Below are 15,060 nucleotides of genomic sequence, written 5' to 3' on the forward strand. Positions count from 1 at the left end.
AGATATAAAACCAGCCTGTTTGGGTGGTTCTTTACACATCTTTAATGTGATTGATTGGTTGGTTACCTGTCTGAGTGAGCTCGCCCATCTCACAAGCGCTGTGGTTAGGGAGACGGGGCAACGAGCTGAGAGTCCCCTCCCAGCGGCCATGCCCCCCCTGGGCCATGTGACCAATGAAAGATTTTAGCTGGGGGTGGGAGGGCTTCCTGGAAGGGGGGGAGAGATGAAGGGAGGGGGGGTAAGTGACATGATTAATATGTGACATGTGGAAGGAAAGAACCCTTCGTATGGGGTGAAAACTGGAGTTGAAGTAGTATGCAGTCTTGTACTGTTATGTCTCTACCACCAGGGAGCTGTCTAACACAACACTGACTGAGCCTAGTTCAATGTGCGGTAGATAGAGTATGAGGGCTATATAAACACAATCAGCAGAGACATGGCTACAGAGACAAGAGCATCATCTTTACCTCACAATGAGGTCAGTGTACAGTCAGGGCAGGGGATGATCAGTCAAAGATCTAAACGATTAGAGATGATAGAGGATTACAGTTTATTACATCAAATCTGGGATCTGCAGCTCAACCGCACCATAGTTTTACAGATTAAAGATTATTTATTGGTGGCAGAGGTTCAACGGTACACACAAGCACGCACACACACACATACATGAGCATGCACACACACACATACATGAGCATGCACACATACAATGTGGCACACATACACACAGGGACACTGGTTTCCATAGCAATCTAGTTCTGAGACATCATCCAAAACCACATCACATCCTATCATTAGTCTCAGATTCGACAAGGTTTGTCATGATTGGTTGAAACATTGACTCTAAATCTATGCCTTCCACCACAGAATAGTATTACATCATGAAATCCCGTTCACCAAGCAGCCCGTCTCTAATTAACGTTGGCCAGGCAGCTTCAGTCTCTAACTAACATTCGGCAGGCAGCTCCAGTCTCTAACTAATGTTTGCCAGGCAGCTCCAGTCTCTAACAAACATTCGGCAGGCAGCTCCAGTCTCTAACTAACGTTTCCCAGGCAGCTCCAGTCTCTAACTAACATTTGCCAGGCAGCTCCAGTCTCTAACTAACATTTGCCAGGCAGCTCCAGTCTCTAACTAACATTGGCCAGGCAGCTCCAGTCTCCAACTAACATTGGCCAGGCAGCTCCAGTCTCTAATTAACATTTGGCAGGCAGCTCCAGTCTCTAACTAACGTTTGCCAGGCAGCTCCAGTCTCTAACTAACGTTGGCCAGGCAGGTCCAGTCTCTAACTAACATTTGCCAGGCAGCTCCAGTCTCTAACTAACATTCGGCTGGCAGCTCCAGTCTCTAACTAACATTGGCCAGGCAGCTCCAGTCTCCAACTAACATTGGCCAGGCAGCTCCAGTCTCTAATTAACATTTGGCAGGCAGCTCCAGTCTCTAACTAACGTTTGCCAGGCAGCTCCAGTCTCTAACTAACGTTGGCCAGGCAGGTCCAGTCTCTAACAAACATTCGGCAGGCAGCTCCAGTCTCTAACTAACGTTTCCCAGGCAGCTCCAGTCTCTAACTAACATTTGCCAGGCAGCTCCAGTCTCTAACTAACATTTGCCAGGCAGCTCCAGTCTCTAACTAACATTGGCCAGGCAGCTCCAGTCTCCAACTAACATTGGCCAGGCAGCTCCAGTCTCTAATTAACATTTGGCAGGCAGCTCCAGTCTCTAACTAACATTTGCCAGGCAGCTCCAGTCTCTAACTAACGTTTGCCAGGCAGCTCCAGTCTCTAACTAACGTTGGCCAGGCAGGTCCAGTCTCTAACTAACATTTGCCAGGCAGCTCCAGTCTCTAACTAACGTTGGCCAGGCAGCTCCAGTCTCTAATTAACATTTGGCAGGCAGCTCCAGTCTCTAACTAATGTTGGCCAGGCAGCTCCAGTCTCTAATTAACATTTGCCAGGCAGCTCCAGTCTCTAACTAACGTTGGCCAGGCAGCTCCAGTCTCTAATTAAGATTTGGCAGGCAGCTCCAGTCTCTAACTAACATTGGCCAGGCAGCTCCAGTCTCCAACTAACGTTTGCCAGGCAGCTCCAGTCTCTAATTAACAAATTTTCAGGCAGCTCCAGTCTCTAACTAACGTTGGCCAGGCAGCTCCAGTCTCTAACTAATGTTTGCCAGGCAGCTCCAGTCTCTAACTAACGTTTGCCAGGCAGCTCCAGTCTCTAACTAATGTTGGCCAGGCAGCTCCAGTCTCTAACGTTGGCCAGGCAGCTCCAGTCTCTAATTAACATTGGCCAGGCAGCTCCAGTCTCTAACTAACGTTGGCCAGGCAGCTCCAGTCTCTAACTAACGTTGGCTAGGCAGCTCCAGTCTCTAATTAACGTTGGCCAGGCAGCTCCAGTCTCTAACTAACGTTTGCCAGGCAGCTCCAGTCTCTAACTAACGTTTGCCAGGCAGCTCCAGTCTCTAACTAACGTTTCCCAGGCAGCTTCAGTCTCTAACTAAAGGATCATGCATTATGCTGGTGTTAGATTTAACATTCTTCTATTCTATTGACTTGCTCACTCAATATCTATCTCACTGGTGGTCAAATCCCTTTGAATTGTCAAGCAAGACAGAGCAGGAAAGGGAAAGAAAGAGAGAGAAAAAGAGAGACAGAGTGAGAGTGAGAGAGAGAGAGGCAGGCTAAAGAGGGGGAATAGTTTCCAGCTGGAGAGACCGCAGACAGACAGAGACAGTGGGTCGACTTGGCATGCCAGTGACAGCTATGGGGAATTACATGCACAGACACACACAGACACACACAGACACACACTCCAACAGTCCCCTAGGATCCTGCCTATAACCCATATGCTAGTGCAGAATAGATCGCCATAATTACACACTGGTCAAAATAAAAACAGACCCAGATTGTAGACCTTTATAAATAAGACCTTTATAAATGTAAATCTCTCTCTCCCAAGCACACACACATAATCCACACACATCCCAGAGAAAAAACAGCCTGCTCAAACACATGTCTGCTATATCTATTGAGGGAACTTGGAATGTGGTGTCAGGAAAACAACCTCTCACTCAACGTCAACAAAACAAAGGAGATGATCATGGACTTCAGGAAACAGCAGAGGGAGCACCCTCCTATCCACCACGAAGGGACAGCAGTGGAGAACGTGGAAAGTTTTAAGTTACTCGGAGTACACATCACAGACAAACTGAAATGGTCCACCAACACAGACAGTGTGATAAAGACGGAGGAGGCTGAAGAAATTTGGCTTGTCACCTAAAACCCTGACAAACTTTTACAGCCTGTTGGGCTGTATCGCCGCCGGGTACAGCAACTGCACCGCCCTCAACCGCAAGGCTCTCCAGACGGTGGTGCGGTCTGCAGAACGCAATACCGGGGGCAAATTACCTGCCCTCCAGGACACCTACAGCACCCGATGTCACAGGAAGGCAAAAAAAGCATCAAGGACAACAACCACCCGAGCCGGTGAGGTGAGATAAGGGAGGTAAAGGCAAAAACGGCCATGGTGGCGAAGTAAATACAATATAGCAAGTAAAACACTGGAATGGTAGATTTGCAGTGGAAGAAAGTGCAAAGTAGAAATATAAATAATGGGGTGCAAAGGAGCAAAATAAATAAATACAGTAGGGGAAGAGGTAGTTGTTTGGGCTAAATTATAGATGGGCTATGTACAGGTGCAGTAATCTGTGAGCTGCTCTGACAGCTGGTGCTTAAAGCTAGTGAGGGAGATAAGTGTTTCCAATTTTAGAGATTTTTGTAGTTCGTTCCAGTCATTGGCAGCAAAGAACTGGAAGGAGAGGCGGCCGAAGGAGGAATTGGCTTTGGGGGTGACCAGAGAGATATACCTGCTGGAGCGCGTGCTACAGGTGGGTGCTGCTATGGTGACCAGCGAACTGAGATAAGGGGGAACTTTACCTAGCAGGGTCTTGTAGATGACCTGGAGCCAGTGGGTTTGGCGACGAGTATGAAGCGAGGGCAAGCCAACGAGAGCGTACAGGTCACAGTGATGGGTAGTATATAGGGCTTTGGTGACAAAACGGATGGCACTGTGATAGACTGCATCCAATTAATTGAGTAGGGTATTGGAGGCTATTTTGTAAATGACATCGCCAAAGTCGAGGATCGGTAGGATGGTCAGTTTTAGAGAGGGTATGTTTGGCAGCATGAGTGAAAGATGCTTTGTTGCGAAATAGGAAGCCAATTCTAGATTTAACTTTGGATTGGAGATGTTTGATGTGAGTCTGGAAGGAGAGTTTACAGTCTAACCAGACACCTAGGTATTTGTAGTTGTCCACATATTCTAAGTCAGAACCGTCCAGAGTAGTGATGCTGGACGGGCGGGCAGGTGCAGGCAGCGATCGATTGAAGAGCATGCATTTAGTTTTACTTATATTTAAGAGCAGTTGGAGGCCACGGAAGGAGAGTTGTATGGCATTGAAGCTCGTCTGGAGGGTAGTTAACACAGTGTCCAAAGAAGGGCCAGAAGTATGCAGAATGGTGTTGTCTGCGTAGAGGTGGATCAGAGACTCACCAGCAGCAAGAGCGACATCATTGATATATACAGAGAAAAGAGTCGGCCCAAGAATTGAACCCTGTGGCACCCCCATAGAGACTGCCAGAGGCCCGGACAACAGGCCCTCCGATTTGACACACTGAACTCTATCAGAGAAGTAGTTGGTGAACCAGACAAGGCAATCATTTGAGAAACCAAGGCTATTGAGTCTGCCGATGAGGATTTGGTGATTGAGTCGAAAGCCTTGGCCAGGTCAATGAATACGACTGCACAGTATTGTTTCTTATCGATGGCGGTTAAGATATCGTTTAGGACCTTGAGCATGGCTGAGGTGCACCCATGACCAGCTCTGAAACCAGATTGCATAGAGAAGGTAAGGTGGGATTCGAAATGGTCGGTAATCTGTTTGTTGACTTGGCTTTTGAAGACTTTAGAAAGGCAGGGTAGGATAGATATAGGTCTGTAGCAGTTTGGGTCAAGACTGTCCCCCCCTGCAGCTGCTTTCCAATCTTTGGGAATCTTAGACGACACGAAAGAGAGATTGAACAGGCTAGTAATAGGGGTTGCGACAATTTCGTCAGATCATTTTAGAAAGAAAGGGTCCAAATTGTCTAGCCCGGCTGATTTGTAGGGGTCCAGATTTTGCAGCTCTTTCAGAACATCAGCTGACTGGATTTGGGAGAAGGAGAAATGGGGAAGGCTTGGGCGAGTTGCTGTGGGGGGTGCAGTGCTGTTGACCGGGGTAGGGGTAGCCAGGTGGAAAGCATGGCCAGCCGTAGAAAAATGCTTATTGAAATTCTCAATTATAGTGGGCTTATCGGTGGTGACAGAGTTTCCTATCCTCAGTGCAGTGGGCAGCTGGGAGGAGGTGCTCTTATTCTCCAAGGACTTTACAGTGTCCCAGAACTTTTTTGAGTTTGTGTTGTAGGAAGTAAATTTCTGCTTGAAAAAGCTAGCCTTTGCTTTTCTACCTGCCTGTGTATATTGGTTTCTAACTTCCCTGAAAGTTACATATCACGGGGGCTGTTTGATGCTAATGCAGAACGCCACAGGATGTTTTTGTGTTGGTTAAGGGCAGTGAGGTCTGGAGAGAACCAAGAGCTATATCTGTTCCTGGTTCTAAATTTCTTGAATGGGGCATGCTTATTTAAGATGGTGAGGAAGGCATTTAAAAAAAATAACCAGGCATCCTCTACTGATGAGGTCAATATCCTTCCAGGATACCCGGGCCAGGTCGATTAGTAAGGCCTGCTCGCTGAAGTGTTTCAGGGAGCGTTTGACAGTGATGAGTGGAGGTCGTTTGACCGCTGACCCATTACGGATGCAGGCAATGAGGCAGTGATCGCTAAGATCTTGGTTGAAAACGGCAGAGTTGTATTTAGAGGGCAAGTTGGTTAGGATGATATCTATGAGGGTGCCCGTGTTTACGGCTTTGGGGTGGTACCTGGTAGGTTCATTGATAATTTGTGTGAGATTGAGGGCATCAAGCTTAGATTGTAGGGAGGCTGGGGTGTTAAGCATGTCCCAGTTTAGGTCACCTAGCAGCACGAGCTCTGAAGATAGATGGGGGGCAATCAGTTCACATATGGTGTCCAGAGCACAGCTGGGGGCAGAGGGTGGTCTATAGCAGGCGGCAACGGTGAGAGACTTGTTTTTAGAATGGTGGATTTTTAAAAGTAGAAGTTCAAATTGTTTGGGTACAGACCTGGATAGTAGGACAGAACTCTGCAGGCTATCTCTGCAGTAGATTGCAACACCGCCCCCTTTGGCCGTTCTATCTTGTCTGAAAATGTTGTAGTTAGGGATGGAGATCTCAGAGTTTTTGGTGGTCTTCCTAAGCCAGGATTCAGACACGGCTAGGACATCCGGGTTGGCAGAGTGTGCTAAAGCAGTGAATAAAACAAACTTAGGGAGGAGGCTTCTAATGTTAACATGCATGAAACCAAGGCTATTACGGTTACAGAAGTCATCAAAAGAGAGTGCCTGGGGAATAGGAGTGGAGCTAGGCACTGCAGGGCCTGTATTCACCTCTACATCGCCAGAGGAACAGAGGAGGGCTGGGATAAGGGTACGGCGACAAGCTATGAGAATTGGTCGTCTAGGACGTCCGGAACAGAGAGCAAAAAGAGCAGGTTTTTGGGGGCGATAAAATAGCTTCAAGGTATAATGTACAGACAAAGGTATTTGTAGGACGTGAATACAGTGGAGGTAAACCTAGACATTGAGTGATGATGAGAGAGATATTGTCTCTAGAAACATCATTGAAACCAGGTGATGTCATCGCATGTGTGGGTGGTGGAACTGAAGGGTTGGATAAGGTATAAGGAGCAGGGCTAGAGGCTCTACAGTGAAATAACCCAATAAACACTAACCAGAACAGAAATGGACAAGGCATATTGACATTAAGGAGAGGCATGCTTAGCTGAGTGATCATAAGGGTCCAGTGAGTAGTGAGGTTGGTTGGGGTCACGGCGATTCAGACAGCTAGCCGGGCCATGGGTAGCAAGTTGGCAGAAGATGGTCTGTTTTTAGCCACCTCGTGCGTTTCCGTCGGTAGATTAGTGGGGTTCCGTGTGGTAGAGGGGACCAATCCAATTGGCAAAATAGTTATAATTATAGTGGCCCAAGAAAATTGGCCGATCGACCTATTCAGATAGCAGCCGATAAGACAGCTAACGATTAGCTGGCCGCAGATGGGCGTTCAGGTTACGTCGCGACGGAGGGGCCAGTAATGATCAATTAGCCTTTTAAAATGATAAATTTGGATTAGCTAACACAATATGTCATTGGAAGACAGGAGTGATGGTTGCTGATAATGAGCCTCTATATGCCTATGTAGATATTCCACTAAGAATCAGCCGTTTCCAGCTACAATAGTCATTTTCAACATTAACAATGTCTACACTGTATTTCTGATCAATTTGATGTTATTTTAATGGACAAAAAAATGTGATTTTCTTTCAAAAACAAGGACATTTCTAAGTGACCCCAAACCTTTGAACGGTGGTGTATATGTACAAATTCTTATTCCTCCCTTTAGATTTGTGTGTATTAGGTAGTTGTTGGGGAATTGTTAGACATTACTGCACTGTCAGAACTAGAACCACAAGCATTTCGCTACACTCACATTAACATCTGCTAACCATGTGTATGTGACCAATAAAATTTGATTTGATTTATTGCAGCTCCAGCAAAACAAAGATCTTCTCTCAGGAGGTCCACATTTCAACCTCCCCAAGTCTACCTTCATCCCTCACTCTCTCTCTCTCTATGTCTCACAATCTTGTTTTCTCTCCGTGGATCCTTTCCACTCTCTCCGCTTGGCTGTGTCGCCTTGCATCTATCATTTCTCTCTCTCTCCTCCCTCTCTCCCTCGCTCCTTTCAGCTCTAACTTGGAGTGGAATGTCGGTGCTGAGAGCCAGATGGCATTGAATACTGGTCAGAGAGAGGGAGAGAGAGGTGCACTGGGGGAAAGAGGGAGAGAGAGAGACAAGGCAGAGAGAGAGAGTTGCACTGTGGGAAAGAGGGAGAGAGACAGAAAGGCAGAGAGAGAGAGGTGCACTGTGGGAAAGAGGGAGAGAGACAGAAAGGCAGAGAGAGAGAGGTGCACTGGGGGAAAGAGGGAGAGAGACAGAAAGGCAGAGAGAGAGGTGCACTGTGGGAAAGAAAGAGAGAGACAGAAAGGCAGAGAGAGAGAGGTGCACTGTGGGAAAGAGAGAAAGAGACAGAAAGGCAGAGAGAGAGAGGTGCACTGTGGGAAAGAGGGAGAGAGACAGAAAGGCAGAGAGAGAGGTGCACTGTGGGAAAGAGGGAGCGAGACAGAAAGGCAGAGAGAGAGAGGTGCACTGGGGAAAAGAGGGCGAGAGACAGAAATGCAGAGAGAGAGGTGCACTGTGGGAAAGAGGGAGAGAGACAGAAAGGCAGAGAGAGAGAGGTGCACTGTGGGAAAGAGGGAGAGAGACAGAAAGGCAGAGAGAGAGAGGTGCACTGTGGGAAAGAGGGAGAGAGACAGAAAGGCAGAGAGAGAGAGGTGCACTGTGGGAAAGAGGGAGAGAGACAGAAAGGCAGAGAGAGAGAGGTGCACTGGGGGAAAGAGGGAGAGAGACAGAAAGGCAGAGAGAGAGAGGTGCACTGTGGGAAAAAGGGAGAGAGACGGAAAGGCAGAGAGAGAGAGGTGCACTGTGGGGAAAAAGGGAGAGAGACAGAAAGGCAGAGAGAGAGAGGTGCACTGTGGGAAAGAGGGAGAGAGACAGAAAGGCAGAGAGAGAGAGGTGCACTGTGGGAAAGAGGGAGAGAGACAGAAAGGCAGAGAGAGAGAGGTGCACTGTGGGAAAAAGGGAGAGAGACAGAAAGGCAGAGAGAGAGAGGTGCACTGTGGGGAAAAAGGGAGAGAGACAGAAAGGCAGAGAGAGAGAGAGAGAGAGGTGCACTGTGGGAAAAAGGGAGAGAGACAGAAAGGCAGAGAGAGAGAGAGAGGTGCACTGTGGGAAAAAGGGAGAGAGACAGAAAGGCAGAGAGAGAGAGCGAGTACAGACACAAACTCAGAATGCATGAGCGCTCATGTGGGTTTGAGTCACAGGAGGCTGCTGAGGGGAGGACGGCTCATAATAATGTCCAGAACAGAGTAAATGGAATGGCATCAAACACATGGAAACCTTGTGTTTGATGTATTTGATACCATTCCACTGATTCCCCTCCAGCCATTACCACGAGCCCGTCCTCCCCAATTAAGGTGCCACCAACCTCCTGTGATTTAGGTTATGCCTTTTTGTGACATGCCAAACATTAGTGAAGATGTGTAATTATCTTCTAGCCAAAGTTTGGCTTCATAGCAGACATTCACCAGTCCTCTCAGCTCTGTGAAGGCCAGGCCCAGTGGTCACAGATGACTCAGATTACTGACTCTTCCTCTGCAAGACCCATCAGCTCAGAATGAAATGCCCATGTTGAATTTGCAAATGGCCAGAGACTAAGATATCCCAAAAAGAGGATTGGGGAGGAATTTATCAGCCATCTGTTTAGAATGACATGTCAAGATCCAAGGTTATGCAAGTCACCGGGGATCACTCTGTTGTGCCAATCAAAGTAGATAGAACCCAAGTGCCCTCACACACACAAACACTCTCTCACACACACACTCTTTTCACACACACTTTTGACTGAGGGAAGCCAAGTCTGAAAGACCTCTTCCTGCCCTGATCTTTGCTTTTGAGAATGTGCAGCAAGAGCCACAGCAATGACTTCCCGTTCTATAAATAATATCTTATCAGAAACTGCCATCTGCATGATGAGAGGCAGAGCAGAGCAGTGGGATGAGACAGGATGACAGATGAATGAGAGGGGGAGGTGAACACAAGAGACAGTTATACACAGAGACAGAAAAGGATATGAGAAGATGAGAACATGAAAAAGAGAGAGGATATCAAATATCAAAATGTGTGTGTGTGTGTGTGTGTGTGTGTGTGTGCGTGCATCCATCTGCACCAGAGAGTAGCAGCAGAACAGCAATCACAACACCACAGTGACAGTCTGGAGGGAAAACAAGTGGGAGAAAATGAGAGTGATAAAAGTCAAATGGAGAGACAGAATGACTGTTGGACAGTCAACATTGTCACACTTTGAAATAAGGAATGTCTCTGTGTTAGAGCTCAACGTGTAGTCGGATCACTCTGATGCTCCTAGGTGCCAGTGAAAGTGAACCTGTGGCCCCAGGCAGGACATGCACCTCCCTGACACTCTTGATAATTACCCAGCAGACAGGTCTCAGCTCTAACCCCGGAGGGAGCACGACATCTAACACAGTCAGACTGAACATCTTGTAGCTCCAAATCACACACTGCATAACCACGGCTAATCACTTTGACTAACAACAACAGCTCGTTTTCTCTTCTCACATTCCTCTCTTCTTCATAGCAATTATTGCTTAAGTTTCCCACCGACATGCTAACCAGAAACTCTTCAAAAGACTGGGGGGGTAAGAGAGGGGAGAGGGGTAATTTCACAAGACAAAGTGGTATCATTTTCTGGCTGCAGTCAAAACTGCATTTGATCTAATCTAATGGTCTAATGGTCTAATGATGTAATTATCTAATGATCAAATGATGTCATGGAAACTGTGGAGCTGGAGGGAATAGCTAACATTTACAGTAGACTCCAGTTGATTCAGGAGGCCATCTTTATTTAACAGAAGGCCTTAATGAATGAATAATGAACAATCGGAGACGAGAGACTATTTGTTGCATCATCATTGGATGTTCAGTCAGTGGGTATTGCTCTTACCTCTTTGGGGACAGGGTGCAGTCGATGGCAGGCCGCTTGGTTTTGGGGATGGCGTAAAGGGGGTAACGGTCGCCATGGCGAATCATCACCTGGACAGACAGCAGCTTGTAGTCCACAGGGCTGTGTCCTGGGAGGGGAGAGAACCACACATTCATCCTCACCATCATCACCATCACCATCACCATCATCACCACTATCACCATCAACATCACCGTCATCATCAACATCACCATCAACATCATCACCACCATCACTATCACTATCACCATCATCACCATCAACCCCATCATCATCATCAACATCATCACCACTGTCATGACTGTCCTGATCAGGTCAGGGTACAGGAGACCACCACCCTACAGATTATCTCCCAAACCCCCAACAGAGGAGGAGAGATCTAGGGGTCTGAAGATGTGGGGGTTTTATGACACCTCACGCCCATAATAAAACTTAGGCCACAGAGAAATTCCTTTGTCCTAACAATGGAGAACTGGCCTCAGAACATTAAACATGCAATAAAGGGACTTTGGAACAATGGTTTCCGTCAGCCACAATGGTGGTTATGACGAAAAGTGGAATATTAAAATGTATGTAACTTTTGTATTTGTTTTTAAAGGTTAAGAGATGACGTTATTATGAAAACATTGTACCTTTAAGAGTTTTCCCAGTATATGCCTGATGTTTATACATTGTACGCTGTTTGGAAAATATCCAAATCAAACAGAATGTTTTGGTAAAGATGAAATGTGAAGTTAGTGTCTAAAATCGGATTTTTAGCCAAATCTAAGCCTTGCCCCTTTACTTGGTCCGCCCAGAGAATTGCCCTAAAGGCGGTTACACCCACTTCTGACCCGAGGGTATAAGACAGGAGAGTGAAGAATTAACATAGGAGACTATTGACCCCAAGCTGCAGCTAAGGTCTAACAAAGTCGACGAACCCCAAAACGAAACACAAGGTTGAAGACAAAGAAATATTTTTCTACACGAGCTACGGACGAGTAGCTGTGTCTAAGCGGGTGAATTCAAGCCGAACCACCCAGCCTCCACTCTCCATTGAATCGTGGTATCGACACCATTCGAGCCGAAGCTGTGAGCTCTGAGCTACAGAGCTGTCTGTCCTCAGAAGACCCCTTTCCGATCAAGGGTGAGGATCAGACCACTTAGCCAAGAAGGACACTGACATCGTGAGGACAACCAGAGAGTTGCGCCGGAGAACTGCGTCATTTAGAAGCCTAAACGACCCACGCGGAGCTTCCCACCTGAGAACTCCAACACGTAATTACATCATTATATTCTGACCCATAAGAGCGGCAGTTCGGGGCAAGGCTAATTTTAAATAAGCATGGCTGACAAATGAACCCAAATGTATATTTCTCTCGTGTACTTCCTTTATTTCTCTCTCTTTAAAATCCCCATTTTGGGTAACAAGCGCCATAGTGTGTTGGCCCGTTATACTAAGTCCTAATCAATAGCTAGACTGTGTTTTGTGTATGTGTATTTTTATCATCATTTTAGCTTGCTAGTAAATAAATAATCAACTAAGATTGGTGTGGTAAATTCAGTGGTAAAGCCCGGGTCCGTGCAGATTCCCGGATTATACGACGTTCAGATTATGAGGCTGTAGAGGAAATTGATTAATTTAGCGACTGTTGTAATCGATATTCTGATATCCTTTGAGTTAATTTGGGAAATAGAAACTCAATCAAAACAATGTTCCCATGGTGCCCCAGGTTAATGAGTTAATAATTGCTTGATTCATTGCTTAATTCATTTAATCACGCAATTATAAACCGTTAATCATTCGATGAGCAGCAGTCGTCACATTAACTAATACAACGTCACGACACCACCATCACTATCACCATCATCACCATCATCATCACCACCATCATCAGCATCATCACCACCATCATCACCATCAACCCCATCATCATCATCATCACCACCATCATGAACATCAACATCACCACCATCATGACCATCATCATCAAGATCATCACCACCATCAACACCACCATCACCAACACCACCATCACCACCATCATCATCAACATCATCACCATCAACACCACCATCATCATCATCACCACCATCATCATCACCACCATCATTACCACCATCACCACCATCATCACTACCATCATCACCATCAACATCATCACCATCATCATCAACATCATCACCACCATCACTATCACCATCATCACATCAACCCCATCATCATCATCATCATCATCATAATCACCACCATCACCATCAACCCCATCATCATCACCACCATCATCAGCATTATCACCACCATCATCACCATCAACCCCATCATCATCATCATCACCACCATCAACCCCATCATCATCACCACCATCAACATCATCACCATCATCACCATCATGAACATCAACATCACCACCATCATGACCATCATCATCAACATCATCACCACCATCAACAACACCACAATCACCACCATCATCATCACCACCATCATCATCACCATCAACATCATCACCATCAACACCACCATCATCATCATCACCACCATCATCATCACCACCATCATTACCACCATCATCAACATCATCACCATCATCATCATCACCCCCACCATCATCACTACCATCATCACCATCATCATCACCACCACCATCATCATCATCATAGAAGTAGTAGTGGTTGTAGCTGTCATAGTAAGGCTAGTTACGGTAGTAATAGTGATGATTTATAATAAAATACATTCTTGGCTTGTTCTTGGTGTATTACACCAACACAACATCAGAGGAAGTGGTTTACAGATAACCTTGTAGTAGTATGTGATACAAGTAACTCCAATCCTTATTGATATAAAGTGTTGCTGTCAAGAGTTTGTGAGAGTGCATGGTTTGAATAAAGACTATAGTACTGTGTTGACTATAGTACTGTATCCTCTCTATCCTCTAACCCTGACCCTCTATCCTCTAACCCTGACCCTCTATCCTCTAACCCTCTATCCTCTATCCTCTAACCCTGACCCTCTATCCTATAACCCTGACCCTCTATCCTATAACCATGACCCTCTATCCTCTAACCATGACCCTCTATCCTCTAACCCTGACCCTCTATCCTATAACCATGACCCTCTATCCTCTATCCTCTAACCATGACCCTCTATCCTCTATCCTCTAACCCTTTATCCTCTATCCTCTAACCCTGACCCTCTATCCCTCTATCCTCTATCCTCTAACCATGACCCTCTATCCTCTATCCTCTAACCATGACCCTCTATCCTCTATCCTCTAACCCTTTATCCTCTATCCTCTAACCCTGACCCTCTATCCCTCTATCCTCTATCCTCTAACCATGACCCTCTATCCTCTATCCTCTAACCATGACCCTCTATCCTCTATCCTCTAACCCTTTATCCTCTATCCTCTAACCATGACCCTTTATCCTCTATCCTCTAACCATGACCCTCTATCCTCTATCCTCTAACCCTTTATCCTCTATCCTCTAACCCTGACCCTTTATCCTCTATCCTCTAACCATGACCCTCTATCCTCTATCCTCTAACCCTTTATCCTCTATCCTCTAACCCTTTATCCTCTATCCTCTAACCCTAACCCTTTATCCTCTATCCTCTAACCATGACCCTTTATCCTCTATCCTCTAACCATGACCCTCTATCCTCTCTATCCTCTAACCCTGACCCTCTATCCTCTCTATCTAGTTAACCATGACCCTTTATCCTCTATCCTCTAACCATGACCCTTTATCCTCTATCCTCTAACCATGACCCTCTATCCTCTCTATCCTCTAACCATGACCCTCTATCCTCTCTATCCTCTAACCCTGACCCTTTATCCTCTCTATCCTCTAACCATGACCCTTTATCCTCTATCCTCTAACCATGACCCTCTATCCTCTCTATCCTCTAACCCTGATCCTCTATCCTCTCTATCCTCTAACCCTGACCCTTTATCCTCTCTATCCTCTAACCATGACCCTCTATCCTCTCTATCCTCTAACCATGACCCTCTATCCTCTCTATCCTCTAACCCTGACCCTCTATCCTCTATCCTCTAACCCTTTATCCTCTCTATCCTCTAACCCTGACCCTCTATCCTCTAACCATGACCCTCTATCCTCTCTATCCTCTAACCTGGACCCTTTATCCTCTCTATCCTCTAACCTGGACACTTTATCCTCTCTATCCTCTAACCCTGACCCTCTATCCTCTCTATCCTCTAACCTGGACACTTTATCCTCTCTATCCT

The 15,060-nt window shown here is 46.3% G+C and overlaps 1 protein-coding gene across 2 annotated transcripts in view; it reads right to left on the reverse strand.

Annotated features, from left to right (window-relative positions):
• Window positions 1-15,060, reverse strand: part of LOC115163640 (2-phosphoxylose phosphatase 1) — a 31,551-nt gene that overhangs the window by 2,194 nt on the left and 14,297 nt on the right. For both annotated transcript variants that reach the window (XM_029715683.1, XM_029715684.1), the window contains 2 exons: window positions 10,811-10,937; window positions 67-206 (listed from right to left, as the gene is read on the reverse strand). In XM_029715683.1, the coding sequence (XP_029571543.1) occupies window positions 67-206; window positions 10,811-10,937 (267 nt within the window). The remainder of the gene's footprint in view (window positions 1-66; window positions 207-10,810; window positions 10,938-15,060) is intronic.

Source organism: Salmo trutta, chromosome 26, assembly GCF_901001165.1.
Source record: "Salmo trutta chromosome 26, fSalTru1.1, whole genome shotgun sequence".
Taxonomy (NCBI): domain Eukaryota; kingdom Metazoa; phylum Chordata; class Actinopteri; order Salmoniformes; family Salmonidae; genus Salmo; species Salmo trutta.